This window comes from Trematomus bernacchii, unplaced genomic scaffold (assembly GCF_902827165.1).
Source record: "Trematomus bernacchii unplaced genomic scaffold, fTreBer1.1, whole genome shotgun sequence".
Lineage (NCBI taxonomy): Eukaryota > Metazoa > Chordata > Actinopteri > Perciformes > Nototheniidae > Trematomus > Trematomus bernacchii.
Genome location: NW_022987739.1, coordinates 3,941,597 through 3,961,055, shown reverse-complemented (window position 1 = coordinate 3,961,055; position 19,459 = coordinate 3,941,597). Strand labels below are relative to the sequence as shown.

Below are 19,459 nucleotides of genomic sequence, written 5' to 3'. Positions count from 1 at the left end.
CTTTTAAGAATGGGCATTTCACAGCAGTGATGCGTAGGAAAGGGAAACGATAGGTCATCTAATTGCGTCAGCGAAACGTCAATGTCTGAGGAAGAAAAGAAAAAAACTCCAGTTTGGGAATATCCACAACATTTGTGAATGTCCACCTGTAATCTAATAATAGGAGGAATGTAAATGCTGAATGTGTTATCTTGTCTTTATTAATAACACATATTGAGTTTCTGTATAACTATAACACGTATTTAAATGAAATATGTGTCTACCTGGAACTGGTTCACTTTTATATTTCTTCTATTGCCAGTTGTATGAGGCATAAACGCCACGCATCTTGTGGACTATGGATACTACATGATATCAGTTCAGGATGTAGTTAAAATCAACATACATGGTCATGATTTCACTGCATATATTGTCCTATGACACAAAAAAGAGGCTGTAGTTTGATAACAGACATATTTTATTGTGATGAATATAAAATTAACAAATACAGGGAATGCTGGGAACTTTCACAACTACTTCATTTGTATGCAACTTTTGGCTCTGTAGGCCTGCAATCTACTCTGAAGAAGCCACAGATCCATCAGTGTCAGTTCAACTCGTGTTAGAAAACAATAACCAAAATCAAAACAATAAAAAAAAAAATCACAGGCAAAAAAGTAGGGGACAAAAGAGAGAAAGAAAAGATAAACACCAAACATTGTACTTAAATGGTCATCCTTCAACATTTGGTCTTAATCATCAAAAATTGAGGTATAATCGATAGAAACGGAATCATTATAAATAAACTCTCCTTTAGCGTTACTCATAGCCACATCACTGAGAAACTATGTGCTCCTCTGTTCTGTGTTAAAACTGTACCTCAATAACAGAACATCTATTTAAGCTGTGACCAAGAATTTAGAAACACTGGAGCATTGATGTTGATTTATGTTTCTGTTTGTTGCTGTTGACAGCGTCAGAAACGCAATGATTTAATTCCTTGGTATGTTCTGGGGCACCAGTTTGTTGTATTGTGTTTTACTGCATTCATAGTTTTTTTCTTAGATAGATTCAATGTTCAGATCAAGACACAAAGATTGATTAAACACACAAAAAACTTTGGCATCAGTCAACAAAAGATGTGTGTGCTGTTGTGTTGCATTACAGGACCGGTGCGTTCTATTTTCTGATCACTTAACATATAAATAGAGTCTGTAGAGAGTGTTTAAGAGCTAGCATACAAGTCAGAAAGATTTCCATTGTGTGGACCTCTAATATAACATCTGCATTAACATCAGTCAAGATTAAACATTGTACCATCATTAAAATCAAAGTGAAATCACATATTCTCTCTTGGATAGTAAATATGAATTTACCTAAATAATCTGGCGTTTTAAACTATAGCATAACAAAAGGACTATATCACAATAGCTATTCCTTAATGGGAAAACATGATTAAATAGCTCCTATCTTAATCTATGGTAAAGTATCTTACACTTTGATGATCATTAAGCAATTTCCTACCACCAAGAACATAAACAATGGCAGCAAAATAAAGCAGTGTCTGGCAGCGTGATGGATATGCATAAACCTACACATTTAGAACGTTTTCATATGCAAATATTGACGTTTTATTCATTTTCAACTCGTTCTCAAACATAGCAGAGAAACAAATGACAGTGGAGAGGAATCTGACCAACCAACAGACATTTTCTCCCCCCCTCGACCAAAGATTAGAAGGCTGCGAGATGTGCTTCTGTGTTGAGGCTCACATTGCAGGGGCTTGGTCAGACTCATCACAGACTTGGTTCAGTTTCTAGCAGCTATGACGACGGACAACGCCACACCGCCAAGGGCTACGGCAGTGGCACCGAAGAGCCATTTCCAGCTGAGACCCTAGGGAAGTAGCAGAAAATAAAATAAGACGAGAGAAAGAATGTTAAGAATGGTCAAAAGTCAAAATCTAAAGTAAAATATGTATTTGACCTAACATTTTTATACTTAACTTGTTATTGCACAAAGGCTCCCTTGATAATTACATACATCAATTCAAAAGCACCAATTTAAACGCATGAGCATCATATGATGATAGAGAGCCATTTGCACTTAAACACTTGAACAGATTTGTTTCCCCAGCAATGACTCTCACCCATGAAGACTTGGCCCGGTGTTTCTGTGAGCTGCTGCTGCTGCTGCTGCTGCTGCTACTGCTACTACTACTAGCGGGGTTACCCAGCATCTTCTTATACAGCGCCTGCTCGGCTCCTCTCTGCTCCGAGTTCTTCTTCACCAGCTTGGAGAGCTCAGCATGGATTGTCTGAACAGAAGAGACAAAGACAAAGGCTTCAGATCGACATCCTAAGGTGTAAAACAAAGCAGCGTAAAAACATCAATCACTCGGATGAACAGGTTGTAGCAGCATTGCTCAGGTGCTGTGGAAGCAATGCTTTCATATTAATTTGTTTGTTTGTACACAAAGTACTTCTTAAAAATGTGTCTGTTGACTGTGTTGTTTTAAACCTGTTTCATGATGGATACCTTGTAATTTGACTGCATACCTACAGGTAAAATCAAAAACCTCAACTCAAAACCTTGCTTTACTCTACCAACCTAGCTATCCCGACATGAAAGGAACAAAGTCCTGCTGCTGTAAAACAACCTAGGTATGATTTCTTTGTTAATGGAAATATGTGAAATAACAATACACTTACATCAACAAACAGAAGCGTTCTGGAAAGCTTTACAAATGACTTATCAGGAAAGCTTTTCAAGATATGGATGAAGCGTTGATGGATGAAGCATCGATTAAACACTTGTATAAATAAATGCTGGGAAATTATTTGTTCTTACAATAAATCACAAACATAGCCTGCCATTGACACGACATGTACAAAGTATTCCAGTATATGGGTTCAATTATTGTTCCAACGTTGTCTCGGATCTGAGTCACTTCGCTCTTAAAGCTGGTGAGTGACTAAGCAAACCAATGTTTTTAGAAACAATGTAAATGTTTATGCTTTTTAAAATGCACTTAAGAGTGATGGGGCCCTATAGCATTGAGTTTACAGCAATGTTCACTAAAGTGGTATTTAAGAAAGGTCTACCTTTACAGATATGTGTAATTAATATAAGTGTCTAAACCCTGCCCTGAGGATTTATCCGTCATATTCTTTAAAGAACATATTAAAGCGATCATGTTGTGATATCTTGGGAGGATCTGTACCACACATAAATCTATTTCTGTCTGTACAGAACAGATTGTATGATTTGTAGACATCTCTGCAGAACCACGACACTTTGACACATATTCATGCCTTTTACAAATAGTGTGCCCCCAGCAACTTTGATATTAACTATTCCACATTGTCCTTTTGATAAGGATCCAATTCATTGTTCCTCTTTATTCAGCAAAGTGTTTGAACAGTTGGCACCACTATTGTGCAATAAGCTAACCACCAAAATGACAAAAATGACAGAACACTGACTCCCAAGGACAAGGACTAAATAGGGTAAAAAAACATATAACATCCTGTCCTAGCAGCATCTGAGGCTGTCTAAACTGGAACCGTCAAGCCTGCGTGTCATGTCAAAAAGTAAACAAACCCCAGACAAATACATTTTCTCTCATTAATTTGAGTTTGAGGGTATAAACAGCCGACACCAGAGTAAAAAATTCAGACAGCATGTTGCTCAAAGCTTGGAGAAGAGCGATGGAGTGTCTTTCTGTCACTCCTGTCACTGCTTCAGTTTGAGACCGCCTCATTGATTATAATGGGAGAGTTCTGGCATTGTCCCTGAAGCACACCCACTGTTCTTGCTGTTGGAATACAAGGTTATTAAGGGAGAGCTTTCATTATTATAGCACTTAGATGTAAGTCCATTTGGACGGCTAAACAGCTAATCTTATAGGTTTAAAAGTGTGTTGACACAGAGCCATCTCACATACACAACATTTACAGCTATGCATTGACCATATACTGTATATAAAGGCATTGACACAACAGCCAGAAAGTGGAAAAAATGACATGCATCTTTTTATTGCCTCCACACGGGCAAAACTACAATCTACCTGGGATGCATTATTGCAAAATGTAATAGTACATTATATTTACACTACGTGTGCTGGATGAAAAGCTTAAGAGGTGGCCACGCCATGTGTTGTTTGACAGATTGGTGTAGGACTCAAGTGGGGGATTCTGGGCTCGAGTACCATGCTGCTGCAGCTCAAAACGAATCCAAAAAGCCCACGCACTGAGCTCAGTTCTGTCAAACGGCCTTGTTTGGCCAAAGAACCGCATACACCCGACTGTAATAGCAGCAGCAGCAGGAACAGTAGCTAGGTATTAGATATGGCTGGGTGCAGGGCAGACCTATTTACAGCAACAACATGAAAACAGATCCCCTGAAATGATGAGTCAGCAGTTCACCTGACCTTGCACAACAAACTAAGAGATTTGATGATTAGCCAATGGCACCATCTACTGGTGATAGGGAATAACTGCAAATTCTCCATACTAAAAGGTTTGATTTACCTAAATAGTATGTGAAAAGCCCAATAGTACCTTGTTGCTTGGTTCCAACTTCAGTGCCTTCCTCAGAGTTTGAATGGCTTCTGCGTATTCCCCTTGTAAGGCTAGTACCTTGATTAAAAAAAAAAACCCACAAAGTTCAAGAAAAACATCCGACTTATAATGACAGTGAAAGAAAAAGCGTGATGTTTACCTTGCCCATGCGGAAAAGTGCTTTTATGTTGTCTGGCTGGTGTTCCAGTGCTGAGACACAGGATTTAAGTGCTGCATCATAGTGGTCCAGTTTCAGCTGAGAGGCAGCCATGTTGTTTAAACACTTCACTCTTACATCCATCAGCTCACTCTCCTCCTCAGGAGTAATGTCAACTGCAGCAAAATAAACCACACAAACAAAGAGTTTTAAAATAATTGTTATAAAGTATCAAGACAATCAATGCATTATAAAAGTTAATGAAGAATAGTTATATCGGGGTATATGCAGGAATCCTGAAGTCAAATTTAAGACCTTTTAAGACCTTTTATAAGACCCTTTCCATACATTTTAAGACCTCAGCGCCACTTCGAGTTTTAACCGGTTATATTGGCGACACACTTTACCTCACATTTACTATATACAGTATTGATTGTCCTTCCTCCTTATCTTCCAACCATTTGGACGCAAACTTGCATTTCCCCATAACGATGTTGTTTAACAACCGGCGTAAACGGACCTTCGCACGCCATCAAGCAGTGAGCGTGCGATGTCCTGTTCAGATGACGTCAAATCCAACGGGATGCCATAAATAAACTACACAGAACCACACTACACACCTACGCAATGATTACATTCAGGCAGACTTTAGAATACAACCTCTTTGGACAATTTATATACTTATTGAAAACAAGCTACAAAATGTAATACCTTGGAAAATGCCATTTAATACTTTTTAATAGCCTTCATTTTCACTAAATTGATTTATCAACTGTTAATACTTTTTAAGACCCCGCGGACACCCTGTATATATATATATATTCCCTGCCTATCACCGTCTAAGGTGGTCGATATTGTTTTTTTCTACACACAGCCCCTTTTTTCGAGGGGGGGGGATTCAAAAACTTCCAAAAATGCATGAGTAAGCATCAACTCTTTCAGTTCCCCCACCTGTTAGTCGCCTCCTTATCCCAATGCTAGGTGACAGAAACATTTTCACCTAAACCCAAATCCCCCGCTCTCTCACCTTTAGAACTAGACTCTGTTATGGTCAAGGCAATGCTGTATGAATTCACAGCGAAAGCATAGTCCCCACGCTGGTAATGAACATTGCCTCTCTCTCTCTTATGAATGGCCAAGGCAGTTTTTTCTGCAGGGGGCAGCAGCTCCAGGTCCGGGGCATCAGAAGCTTCCAGCAGTTCCACTTCTAGAGACAATTCTTCATTGGGGGGAACCTCGGGTTCAAGACTGAAAAGATAAGGAGAAACAGTCAAATTCAGAAATTAAGTGGCATCAATCTCTAGATGAGACACAAGGAATTGTTAGAGCTTGGAGAGCAAGCAGAGACAGGGAATTTGTCTTTTAATAGAAGCTTCAGTAGGAAATAACAAGCAGTAATAGATTTTAACAGGTAGAGGAAAAGCAACGTTTAATGTATAGTTGTGTAGGTATATAGAGCCTATTGAATACCATTGTCTTGCCTTTTTGTAAGAGATATTGTTAATGGTGGAAATTCGTTGAATATATGGGCAATGTTGATAATAATAATACATTTGATTTGTAAAGCACCTTTCATTACTATAAGCAATCCCAAAGTGCTACAAGGGGCATACAATACATACATGTTTTGTTGGTTTGCATGAAAACTGCAGTTTAAACAGCCTTTAGCAGTGTTACTTTAAAGCACGTCCATACCTCCCCCGTTCACCATATGCATATTTTGCATTGGCCTGGACGAGGGCCTTCTCTCCCATTTCCATGAGCATGACTGTGAGATCCAGAGCCTGAAAGAACAATTTCATTGAGTAAGAAAAACTAACTGAGGTCAGTAATATAAAGCAAACTATGTAAAACCGTTTGTGACTCTGTGAAATCAGTCCATTTTTACTTTTCCATTTGAAAAGTATGGTCCATTTTACCTGGATGACATCTCCATCTCCAAGAGTAAAAGAGAGGTCAGACTGCTCCTCTACAAGTGTCCCATCGCTTAAACATGTTTTGAGATTAATCTTGACATTCTGTCCTTTCTGTGGGCGACTGTCTCGCCCTTTTCCTTCCTCCAGGACCTTTTTCTTCAGCTGGTCATTACCTGGGGACAAACAAAGTCATATTTATTTTATTTACAGCATTGATCACTCTCCAGGGAGTCTTAAGCCTTGTTAAAGAGAATCGCAACGACTTCCGCTCTTGCTGAGGTGAGCTGCTCATCAATATTAAATGGTAAACCAAGTTAAACAACTACTACAGGAATATGTTCAGCTATAATCTAACCTGTTACTCATGGGGCTTTTGTCACCTACCTAATACATCCAGCCATTCTTCCACTGGACCTGGAGGATCAGAATCTGTGTCTGCATTAGTCCTCTCAGACTCATCTGTGTTTTTCCCCTTCCCACCCCCAGCATCTTCCAGAGGAGGGGGCTCGTCGTCAATATCTTCTTCATTTAAAACCTCAAAGTCCTCCCCGCTGTCCAGCAACGAGGTTCGTCCGCTCTTCTTCCCTGATGTCGCACTGTCATGGCTATCAGAGGAGTCCATGCTTTCCTCTATTTCCGTCATTTGAAGAATACTATGAGAAAAAAGGAAAACAACTTAGGAAGAATGCAACTTCATTGACTTCATGACTGCAGTGTTTCCCAAAGATGTAACGCTTCTATCATCAGTGGTGTAATGTAACTAATTACATTGAATCAAGTAATGTACTTATAAGTAAAAAGTTGTACTTGTACTTTACTTGAGTATTTTCACATTTTGCCATTTTATACATTTACCCCACTACAATTTGTTGGCAAATGTTGTACTATTTATTCCACAACAATTATTTTAGATATTTAGTTACTAGTTCTTTGCAAATTGAGGTAATTAATACAAAATCTGAATCGACACATCCATCATCATATATTATTATAGGTTGAGCTAAACAATAGCCTAGAGTAATCTAAAATAAATAACCCAATCTTTCCGAGGTACAGCATTACAGTGATGCTCACATTAAGGCAGCAATACTTTTTATACAATAATTATGTTGTTTAAATGTGCCTTTTAAAATAATTAATACTTTTGGTACTCAAAGCATATTTTGATGCCAATACTTTTGAATGCTAAAGGGCTTTACGTGTAGTATTGCTACTTTTACTCTAGTAAATAATCTCAGTACTTCTTTCACCTCTGTCTATATTAATACATCAGTGAGCTTCTAACAGAGCTATCACAGCATTTAAAATAAAAACGACTGCCATCTCAAACAATGTAGCACTTAGTTGCGTATTGTTATCACCTAGCTAACACATTACAACTCACCTGTTAACAGTTTTTCAACGGCAGTATTTAGTTATTTTTTGATATATAGAAGCCAAGCTAAGCCAACGTTTTCCAGAAGTTTCTGTCGTTATACAACGGCTCCTCAAGAGGCTAACAGCATGCTAACAGGCGTTAGCCGAGGAAGTTGACAATAGCAAACTAGCATTAGCTGTAATCTCGCTAGCTACTGTAAGTAGTAGATATTAAGGGACTGTTTTTATCTCATCTTGCAATAAACCAGTGCCTACTTCGACTTGAGATAGGGCGAGTCAGTCAGAGCGACATATTTGATAACCACGTTTAACAATAGAAACGGCACTTTACCTTCAAGCACTATCTGTGCAGAGGCTTGTTTTGGTCCTGTACAATCTCCACTCCAGGTTACACTGATGAAGTCAGCTTGCTGTTGGGCAATGCGAGATCAACGTGACCCGTATATGTTGCTAGGCTTCAACCTCAAACTGACTTCGCTGCGGTCTCTAGCTCATCCCAACAATCTGCTTCCTGTTAACCTTGAGCTCGTGGACTTCTATTGGACCTTTTCATGCATATTAATGTTTAACCTCATGTAAATAACCAATAAATAACCTCTGTACTTATATCTCAAGTATATATTACACTCAGCCTAATTGTGACTACATCCACCATGGATTCATGAGTGGCTTTTAATGGTGTTATCTCACAATAGCAAAATGCCAATGGTGTAGCAGCTGGATGTACAGTGACTTTATCGTTTATATTTAACATGTTTTTTAGCTTGGAGCTGTGATAACCTTAATGCAAATTCAAAATGTGTGGCAGAATCATTGAGTGTTATTTAAAGTTATTTAAAAACTAAACTGGTATAATACAAAAAATTACAAAATTGAGAGCCTAAATCAAACATTGATAATAACTGTTTTGAAACGTGTGCAAAGGTTGAGGCCCGAAAACAAATAGTAAAAAGCTCAAAATTAAACCAGGGAACCTTTTAGTTGCAGGAAGTTAACCCATACAGTCCATTTACCTTTTCAAGGAATATCATGCAGGTTTATTGAATCTATAGCAGAATTGATTAGATTTTTTAGCTTTAGTCTAGTTGACAATAATGACATACCAAGTAATATATTATTCCACATTGTGAAAAGCATGTTTTAAAAAAATATGTGGCCCTTTCCTTTGCACTAAATTCCTATTGTGTACTACATAGGATAGTGGATGAAAGCTAAATGAGAGCTCAGAGGAAGAGATTGAGACAACAAGGAAAAATCAAATTACATTTATTATTGATGCATTGTTTCTTTTTTGATAAGCAAATCATCTGTTTTTCTTTCAGTCTAAAGAAACTTTACAATATAAAGAAACATACAAAGAACATCTTTATTACCTACACAAGACACCTAAGTCCCTAAGACAAGATTTCTGAACTATCCTACCATGAAAATACAAAGCAAACCCAAGAGACAGACTGCTTCATATTGAATACTGCCGTGTCATCAGAAAGGACCATGAATGGTACAGGAGAATCATTTATATCCCATTCCCTTGAACCCCCACCCCTCCCCAACTCAACATAACCACCCGCACCCGACCAGCAAATCTTCCTAATGGTACAGTATTATACATCACAATAGAAGTACAGAGATGGCCAACGATCGATATACACAGAGGACTGAGAGAGGATCAGTGAGAGAGCTTCCATCTATACAACGCTATAACAGGAATAGCAAAGGACACAGTTTCTTTTTGATCTATTCTTAATTTAAAATGAGGTTCTCTTAAGTACTTTTACCTTTTTAAAAGTTCTCTTAAATTGATAAAAATCCTTCATATTAAAAACTGCAGTAAGAGGTCACATGTTTTTTTTTTGGGAGAAGATGCCCTTTGAAAAAAAATGATGAACAAGGCCAATAGTAAAACTGAAACACAAGGAGACGAGGGCAGAGTGAGGACGCCACAGTTTGCTTCTGTCTGTCCTGTCCTCTCTCTGTCCTGTCCTCCCCACCTACGAGTCTTTAGCATACAGTCTGCATTTATTGTGTCGACTGTATTCTATACATTTTAATGGAAATGTAGCCACATGTGTCAAATAGTCATCCTTTCACTATGAAAAAACATGGACAGTTTTATTTATAATTTACTTTCAACTGTATTCATTGGTAGTGACTGACATATCAAAACATGTCAATGATATCAAAATGCATTATACAGTATTTACAAAAAAGGAAATTAAAAAGAGAAGGGAGGGGAGAAGTTTGGTAGGGACGAGGGGAGGGATTGGAGGAAAGATGGGGAGGTGTGTGTGTGTGGCTACATTGAAGGAACACTGGAGTGTGTGTCCCAGGCCACCAATAGCCAAATCCTGGAGATGTCATTGTTGAACTCTGGGTACAATCTGTTCACATTGATATCAGAAAATTGACAAGTACGTCACCATCACCCATAGAGGCTACAATGGTTGTTTTAGTTATTGTTGATTTGAACACAGCAATGCCATTAAGTGCTGCAGTGTGATGCCACGAGAGATAACGTAACCCTTTGAAACGGAGAGTTGATCAGGCCAAGAGAACATAACATACAGAAAGAAATTAAATAGCGTAATATGTAACTATGATTTTCTTTGTGTGCAGATTCTACGGGCTTTCATTTTTTCTCAGTTGAATACATTACAAATAAAAACAATCTGCTGAAAAAACTAAACAGAAATATCCTTTACAAAAGCGTCCCATTGTTGTTTCCTCTTCCTCAGACCGATGTGGCAGTCTGTTTACCCCGAGGTGCATCACTCTGCTCCCATCATCGACGCTACTCTGGATCCACTTTCCCATATGGGAGTCGTTGAGAGGATCTGATCGATGGGAGCTCCGAGGAGACTGTTTTTAGCCTGTCTTGTCTGGGTTCAAAAAGTGTATCATACAGGATCTGTGAGTTCACCCTAAAATCCAAGCAAGAAAGCAGGCGGCCTCACAAGTGTATCTGAAGTCCTACATTTATCTCCAAGTCTGAAGAAAAGGGGGCATTGCCTGGAGACCAGAATGAACCCTGGGAGGAAAACAGTGCCACTTGGGAGTCCACAGTGAGGTTGAAATCAAACAAAGTGATGGAGGGGAAGGAAACACGTTTTAGGATTCACAGACAACTTGTAAATAACAAATAAAACAACCACCATACACGCTAAATATGTTGTATTTACAGACAAATCCATAGAAGAGATGCTCTCTTGCTCTGTTGGATACTGAATGAGAACTGGCACCTCAGAGCTGTTCCCATGTAGTAAAAACTGTGAGAAGGGGGGCGTATTAAGACAAGATAGCTAGATGATCATTCAGGTGCATCAGCAGACATTTTGTACCAGGAAACAGCAGTGCTCTGAGAAAGCCTCTGTTTTAACTGTATGGGTAGTTTTAGCCAAAATACTACAGCAGAAACTACTTTAATTGGTGAAGACAGTCAATTATCCCGATCACTTTAAATGTTTATGCAAATGGTGCAACACACATTAAAGTGGCAAAGACTCAAGCTACACGTTCAGTTTAGTTTAAAGGAGAGGTATGTGATGTGAGATAGACTGTAACAACAAAAACAAGACGAACATCAAATAGCCTTAAATCATGTAAACAAAAAATCATTGTGCATTTTTCAAATGAGTGTGCTTATTCTGTCATTGTTGATGCTGCTGCTGAGATAAAATGTGCCCTTTACAGGAAATCATAACTACATTAGTAGAATAATATCAATTATGAAAATTATAACAATAATATTACCATCAACAACAAAAAATACAAACATTTAAAAAGAAAACCATTCTTGCCCTAAAATAACATTATCAGTTCATGTTTTTTTTCTTGTTTTTTTGTTTTTTTAAATCATTCCTGACACAGGAGTTTTTGAATGAGGGTTTTCGGCCCCTGTCAGTCAACAACCGTGTGTCCTTATAAGTTATGATCAGCGAGATATAATGGAGTGGTGGTGGTACAGCGGGGCATCGTGTTTGGTTGTGATCGCCACCCATGAGGGCAGGTTTTTAGGTTTTGGGAGAGACAGGATCGGAGCAGATTCAGGCTCTTTCTGTCCTAGGGCCCGTGTCGAGGCCCGGCAGGCGAAGAAGAATCGGAGAAGAGACCCTTCCTGTTGCTTGGAGGCCTTTTCATGTTCTTAAACCCATTTTACAGGCGTTGGGATGGGGGGCCTTGAGGGGAGTCCTGCTTTCCAGGTGCATCCCATGGGGCTGTGTGGCACACCATCCACCAGGAGGAGGAGGAGGAGGAGGTAGGAAGGGAGAGAGGAAGGTAATGCAAGACGCACCAGGGTGGATGGAAGGGGAAGATTTGGGTAAGGGGAGATGAAAAGGAAATAAAATAAAATAAAAGATAAAATAAAATAAAAAAAATCACACACTCATCGTCATGTTGGGTGAATACTGTAAAGGGAGAAAAAAGAAAGGGAGGGGAAAAAAGATAAGCCAAAACTATATCATTAAACTACCCAATTCAAGATAAAAGCAATACAACTAACTGAACTAAATGCCATGTCCAGCAAACATTACACATTAACATTAACCCTGACTAAGTCTTTAAACCAGCAGCAAGCAAAGCAGCCCAAGGAGAAAATGTTAAGGAATCGAGAACACAGTGAAGAGACTGTGGCAAAATGTAGTCGTTGTCAGTCTCGTATTAATCACTCTATGACAATCTCTCCATGCAGCAGAGAAAGCATATGATGTGGTTCTTTCTCATGCTTGTGTTTGTGCATGCTGTGTTTTTGTGTATGTTGGGTAAAGATGGGGAAATATTGCACAACATAAAGGACTCATTACCGGTTCAATTCAGCCAGGAGGACTGGTTTTAAGGTCAAAATAGAGCATGGGGCTGATTTCACTAACACATTTGACAGTGTTATTCTCTTTAAAATGTTTTTATAACTGTTGAAAGCAAAAACATTTTGGAAGAGTGAACATACTGTAGCTGAGTCGTTTAAAGTGGTATCTCAGTCAGTTTTTAATTAGTTTAATGTCCTTCAAGAACCTAATGGCTTTGTGCAAGAGACACATTTAGAAACAAATCTATCTAGAGTCTGGGTTTTATTTTGATAAGCAATAGTGAAATTCTATTTTCTACTTTAAACCGGCCCCAGGTCACCTTGGACAATTTACATTTAAACTATTTAAATGTTGCATGCTTTAATTGAGTCTCAAACCACATGGATAAATCACAACTGTATTAAAAACATTAATATGTTTATCAAATAAAAAATGTGATACTGCTGTTTGATCATGTTATCATCAGGGATTTGTGCAGATACTACTGTCATCTAAAGCAAAATGTTTGATTTAAAAACCTGACTCTTTACCTTATCACAGTCAGATATGATTTTAATGTCGTTTTTTTTGTTTGTTCCCAGTTTAAGAAGTATGTTGTCTCCTTTTGGTACTCACACTTTCACTTTGGAATGGGTTTTAAAAAGTTGCCTGCCATCTCGCCGCCGTCGTCCCGCGGAGTGCCGGGAGGATTGTTCATGCCTGCCATGTTGTTAGGAGAATTCTGTGATACAGGTAAACAGAACAAGTCAGAATACAGAAGTCATACGGACAGACACATTGATAGACTGAGAGTCAGTTAGTCTTACCTTTGGCAACCCATCCATGTCACCAGAGCCTGTGATTAGAAATAGAAAAAGGAGAAATTGTTATGAGGTTACTGTTAACTGATCCTAATTCAACACGATCAGGATATCCAGAGCAAGTAGGAACAGCTTGCCCTCTCACAGGATATGGCCTTTAATTAAGCTATTTGTTTCAGATACAGATGAGCACCAACTCGCTGGCTTCAATGTTCACGTCTCGCAAATCTACCGGATCAATTGGCCTTCTCACTGCCCCACTAATCTGTTTTAGCTTTGATCAATAACAGGATGGGGGGGGGACACTTCCTCTGCCGGCCATGAGAGGGCACAGTCTCACTTCTAAAGACATTAACAGGTATGAAAATACTTAGGAGCCTTAAGGAAGTGCATGCTGTACACACTATCTTTGGCTACTCACCTAGTGATCCGTTCATATGATGCTGCTCCATAGCACCCATTCCTCCCATAGGCCCGTCAGGACCTGGCCCCATAGGGAACTAAAGAAAAACAAATGATAAAGGTTATTAGTTTTACTCTGTGTAAATTGTACAGAACATTTCTAATAAATATTGGATAAATATGTTAAGTGTAGATCAAAATTAAACAAAATGACTTACATTAGGTCTGTTTCCACCAGGGCCGATAGGGTTCATCATTGTGTAGATGTTTTCACTTGAGTTTGTCGAATCTATGAATTAAAAACAGTGGTATATGTGAAATCAGAATACTGTTAAGTATTTTCTTCCTCCGGGAAACACTTGCAGATAAGCCCTATATCAACGACATCCGTTTTCTATCCAATTGTTTGGGCCGGGGTGTGGAATGGGGTAATGAATAGAAAATAACGAGCTGAGCTGCACAGAAACGACTGGAGCGGCACAGTCCTTCACTGAGTCTGACGTTGTTTCAGCATAATTCTGCAATTTGTTCCCCATATTCAGCTAGAGCCCAACCATGTTCTTATTTCTGTTGAACAAGACAAGAACCAGCAGAAAAAAGTTACTCTAAGTGTCACTACATAATGTCAGTGAATCTGTCCGTCAGTCAATCTTCACACCCTGCAATGTTCAATAAAAGAAACCTGCAATCTCTCCTTCCTAGAAGCAGGAGATTGGTATATCATATGGACAACTTGACAAATGTGCGACAACCAGCACATGCTGTGTCTGCACATCTTGTGTCTGCTTATCCTGACAAAATTCAGAAGGATGAGGTGACCTTGATCTGACATTGCAGGCGGAAAGTTGTGAGTGACAGACTGAGAAAAAGCAGGCTGGAATCAGAATAGCAGATTGAAAGACAGGAGAGGACAGTATGTGCAAAGTGGTGGAGAGATCTCGCCTTTTAGTGTCCCTTCATCTAATAGCCTGTTTTGTCGTGACTGGAGAAGGACGGGGGGGCAGTGCTGAGTGGGAGGTGTGCATTTTTTGTGGGAGGTTTGTGTGGAAGTGTGTGTGTGCGCACAGTCTTGGCGACTGCAGTGGAAATATGTTTCCACTCCCGGTGTACGTGTGAGCAGGAGCATTTTCTGCAAAAGGTTGCCCCGGCAACGTATCACAATAGAGGTATGTATATAAATAATAAATAGTGGACACAAAAAGAAGCTCTCGGCAGGCCGGCAGAAAGAGAACATCCACAGGATATCAGCCCACAGGGTTTTGTTCTCAGCTAATCCTCCGCTCAGACTCTAGATTGATGGGTCAAAGCTGAGGAAGATCACTCGTCTGATTGCAGACTGACATGCCTCCGCTTTCCTTTCAACATTGAGAGAAAACACAGCTAACAACGCCAGAATATTTTTGTTCCTTTACTGAGAAATGCTTACAAAATGCAGTGGTGGCAGAAGTATTCAGATCATTTAGTAAAGTAAAAGTACTGGGAAAAGGAAGGTCCTGCTTTCAAAACGTAATTAAGTAAAAGGATGTGAGCAAAATGCACTTCAAGCCCCTGTCAGTGTTTAACTACCATATATGATGTTTATGATTAATGTTAAAGCTGCATTAATGTGTATGATGCATGTCACTGATGAGGATGTTTTAAAGGGCCATATTATGCTCACTTTCAGGTTTCATAATTGCGTTTTGTGCTTCTACTGTGACATGTTTGCATGATTTTATGGTAGGCTTTATTTAGGGAACTTTGGGATTTTAGCCTTTGCAGACCATTTACATGCACACAAACCTATATAACACACAACAGGAAAGGGAAAACCTCAAAAGAGCATAATAGGGCACCTTTCATTTCAAATTTGTAGACAAAAGCCTATCAAAATATGTAGAGTAACTAAAGCCTTTAGATAAATGCAGTGCAGTAAAAAGTACATTATGAGTATCTGAGATGTAGTAGACTAGAAGAATAAAGTTGCATAAAATTGAAACTCAAATAAACCCAAAAATGAGTACTTAAATATGGACTTGAGTAAATCTACTTTGTTACATTCCACCACTGAATAAATGTTCGGCTATCATGCATGTGTAACATTAATCGCAAAAGCTCATTGCAATATTTCCAAATGTTAATGTTTTAATCTTACAAAATAGATTGAATTCCTTGAGTATTTGGAGTGCTATCACTGCCTGTCTTTCCCAAAGAGAGATGTGTATCTGACAGAGAACAGGTTTGATGTTTCTTAGAAAGAGCCTCTGTTCAGTGAACGCAGGATAAAAGTAGAAATCAGACGGGGAACTGAAGTGTATAACTCACCTCCGGGGCTAGGCATGATGGGAGTTCCTGGTGGGCCGCCTCCCCCTGGAGGGCCCTGAGGGGTGAAGAGGAGAGAGACAATGAGAAATGAGTGCTGAGTGCATCTCGATGGCAGTGTGCCTGTTAGATATCACTGCATGACAGGTAATTTATGGCCGCCGGTCCAACACGAGTCCATGACGGGACACTTACCACATAGTTGCCTGGAGATGAAGATGAATAAGCTATCTGTGGAGAGAAGAGAACCGAGGTTAAAACAAAACATGAGACACGGGTATTGTAAACACACTCAGTCATGTAAGAAATGAAGATGTAAGACAGTGAGACTCACTGAGTTGGAGTTGGGGTTCGGCCAGGGACCTCTTCCACCTGGACCCCTGCAGGAATACAGAGAGGAAGAGATGGAGAACTTTAATAGAAGACTTCAGGCACATATCAGAGCAGCATGCATCATAGGAGATGCTTGTCATTACTCACATGTTACATTTGATGATTTTGTGAGTGCATAAATAAAGTCTATTAGTCTATATGCACATATTTGAGCTGTGAGACCATTGCTATTTAGCTGCAGAAAGCACACCTTAATAGAGTAATTCCTTCTGATGACATCATCTTTCAATTGAGATTTTTGTAAGTGAACAATGTTTTTTTTGGATAGGGGCAAAAGTTGTTTTATAACCTGTTGATGCAATTACATTTCTCTTCTCACATATAGTATGGTGAGATCTGGGGACAAATTATTCCGAAATGCATAAACACAAACAGTATTTATTAAAACTAGAACAATTAAAACACTAAAGCAATTCAAAGTTTAAGTTTAATGCGCATTTCTCTCTGTACTTGTATGTATACACACATTTGTAATGCATTGTCAAGTCTCCATATCTCACCAAGTGACTGATGAGAAAATGTTCACCTCTAGCAACCACAAAAATCAGTGAAGAAAAATACAGAATTTCCCTTTAATTATGCTTAACTCTGGCAGCAGAATATAGACATTTAAAAACTAAATTGTAAATGTACTCACATGTTCATGCCCGGCATCCCTGGCCCCATGGAGTTTGGAGGAGGCCTCATCCCTCCGCCGTAGTTCTGCACAAAGAGAGGAACACACACACACTGTCACACCTGCTCCGTCTAAAGGTTTGAATCTTAATGAAGGTCAGCGACCATCATGTCTCCCCCTAACTAGTGTTTAATTATGTGATATATGGGCTGTGTGTGAAAGAGGACAGCTGTGTGTGAGAGCACGCCTGTATGTTGTGTGTCTCTGTCTGTGTGTGTTCATGTTCCCCACTGTGTGTTTGCGTGTATGTTTTCATGGCTGCCCAGCAGGCGGGTTTGGCTGCCACTACACGTGTGTTCTTGTGTAAGTGTGTGTGTGTGTGTGAGAAAGACAGAGTAGGGGGGCCGGCCAGAGAGCAGCTCCACTCAGAGGAAGAGTTTTGTTCAGCAGACGATTACACTTGTCGAGCAGATGCCACACCAGCTGCTGGTACACACACTGCCAAAGTCACCGAGCCAGGGTGGCACAGAGAGGGGCCGAGGGGCATGGGGGGAGAGTGTGTGTGCGTGTGTTAGGTGATGTTGGAGCGAGTAGTGGTTTGTTGCAGAATAAAGCAGATGTCTGGTAACAGTAATTCAAAGGGAAACTGTTGTTTAAGCACCTTATGTGTGTTACTGAGGCTGTGGGTATGAGGTGGAGTTGTCGTTTACTAACCAGAAGGTAGCTGGTTCGATTCCCAGCCCCTCCAGTCAACATATCGTTTGGCAAGACACTTAACCCAACATTTCTCCCTGATGGCATAGCCAAGGGCGTATGAGTGTGTGAATGCAGCCTCTGCCTCTGCCTCTGTATGAATGTGTGTGAATGCTGAGACGCCCAAAGACGAATAAAGCCGTATATAAAATGCAGAGTATTTATGTATTTCCCTGGATTACTTTGACTTAAAAAAAAAAACAACAGTGCAAAAATTGGCACCACTTTTGGTCAAAATGTGTTGATGGCTGCTTGCTCAAAGTTTGTCTCCTTAGGTGGGATTCACAAGTAGGATTGAACATGAAGTCCTGGCGTTAGCAGTGGGTGAGCTCCGCTTAGAGCCAACCTAATCATCAGAGCACTTCTGACATTTAAAGGCAGAGTAACGAGGCTGGCACAACCAGAATCCTTCCTCTTGATTATCTGCATGCAGTTTATAGGCTGCTGGTTTGACATTATGGCCGTTTTTATGGTAGTCCTTTAATGAACATTTGGTGTGTTCATAAACTGTAACTCTGAGCACCAAATGTGGCTGTGTGGCATCTGCAGAGTGGGAGTGCAATGGGCTGGCAGTGAAGGATATACCATCCTCTGTCATGACTTTATTAACTCAATTCTCTCTATTTTATTCTGTATGTGTGTTTAATTCATATCCTTGGTGCTTACCTGTGGGCCCATGCTTCCCATGCCTCGAGGGGGATTCATTCTCATTGGACCGCCCATGTTTGGATGTCCTGTGGTGAAACAGCAGCTTGTTAGAATAGATACACTATTTGGATCAATAATAACCCCATAAATGAGGAGAAAAGGCTCAGACTGAGACGGGAAAATGACATTACTCTGAAGGTGCTTTCTGGAATAACAGCACATGTTTTAATACCTTGAGGTCTGGTGGGGTCCAGGCTGTTTGGTAGGAGAGGCTGTGATCCGGGGATGCTCCCAGGAGGCTGATTTGGCATACGGAGGGAGGGCCTTGGGCCGCCTGGGTACCGTGGAGACATGAATGGCTGCAGGAAGGACATAAGAAGGACGATAATTACTTTAGTTTAAACTTTAGGGTATTCAGAAGCAGAATGGTTGTTAAAATGATTTTTCCTGTGACATTGTTTCACTTAAAGGTGGGGTAGGTAAGTTTGAGAAACCGGCTCGAGATACACTTTTTGTTATATTCCATGGAATGCTCTTAACATCCCGATAGCAATGAATATCTTAAGTGCTTTGACAAAAAATCCATAACAAAATGTCATCTGTGGAAGCCGTAGTACTGTAAAAAGTACGACCAATCATTTTAGCCGGCCCGGCTAAAATAACTGGATGGCCTACCTGCCTGTCAGCCTTCCATCTGTGCACAAACTTATCTCGTGCCCTCATTGGTCATGTGCGCGTTCGTGTGTGTTG

General features: G+C 39.9%; 2 protein-coding genes across 4 annotated transcripts in view; both read right to left on the bottom strand.

The window, feature by feature from the left end:
- Positions 1-439: 439 nt before the first annotated feature.
- fkbp8 (FKBP prolyl isomerase 8) lies at positions 440-8,398 on the bottom strand. Of its 2 annotated transcripts, none has more exons than XM_034147659.1 (9): positions 8,323-8,398; positions 6,999-7,267; positions 6,618-6,787; positions 6,394-6,482; positions 5,726-5,946; positions 4,702-4,874; positions 4,542-4,619; positions 2,129-2,296; positions 440-1,875 (listed from the first exon to the last, which is right to left on the bottom strand). In XM_034147659.1, the coding sequence occupies exons 2-9, from the start codon at positions 7,255-7,257 to the stop codon at positions 1,789-1,791; spliced, it is 1,245 nt and encodes a 414-aa protein (XP_034003550.1). In that variant the 5' UTR covers positions 7,258-7,267; positions 8,323-8,398; the 3' UTR covers positions 440-1,788. The 2 variants fall into 2 exon arrangements, with proteins under 2 accessions (XP_034003550.1, XP_034003551.1); XM_034147660.1 differs by lacking the exon at positions 8,323-8,398 and adding an exon at positions 7,999-8,303.
- An 842-nt stretch (positions 8,399-9,240) lies between these two features.
- The window catches only part of ssbp4 (single stranded DNA binding protein 4), a 93,288-nt gene continuing 83,069 nt past the window's right edge, over positions 9,241-19,459 (bottom strand). The window contains exons 7-17 of one of the 2 annotated variants that reach the window (XM_034146685.1): positions 18,942-19,068; positions 18,728-18,795; positions 17,330-17,394; positions 16,634-16,679; positions 16,495-16,530; positions 16,303-16,357; positions 14,217-14,287; positions 14,018-14,096; positions 13,603-13,631; positions 13,412-13,517; positions 9,241-12,397 (exon numbers count right to left, since the gene is read on the bottom strand). In XM_034146685.1, coding sequence (XP_034002576.1) covers positions 13,416-13,517; positions 13,603-13,631; positions 14,018-14,096; positions 14,217-14,287; positions 16,303-16,357; positions 16,495-16,530; positions 16,634-16,679; positions 17,330-17,394; positions 18,728-18,795; positions 18,942-19,068 — 678 coding nt within the window. In that variant the 3' untranslated portion in view covers positions 9,241-12,397; positions 13,412-13,415. The remainder of the gene's footprint in view (positions 12,398-13,411; positions 13,518-13,602; positions 13,632-14,017; positions 14,097-14,216; positions 14,288-16,302; positions 16,358-16,494; positions 16,531-16,633; positions 16,680-17,329; positions 17,395-18,727; positions 18,796-18,941; positions 19,069-19,459) is intronic. The other variant, XM_034146686.1, reaches the window with a different exon arrangement.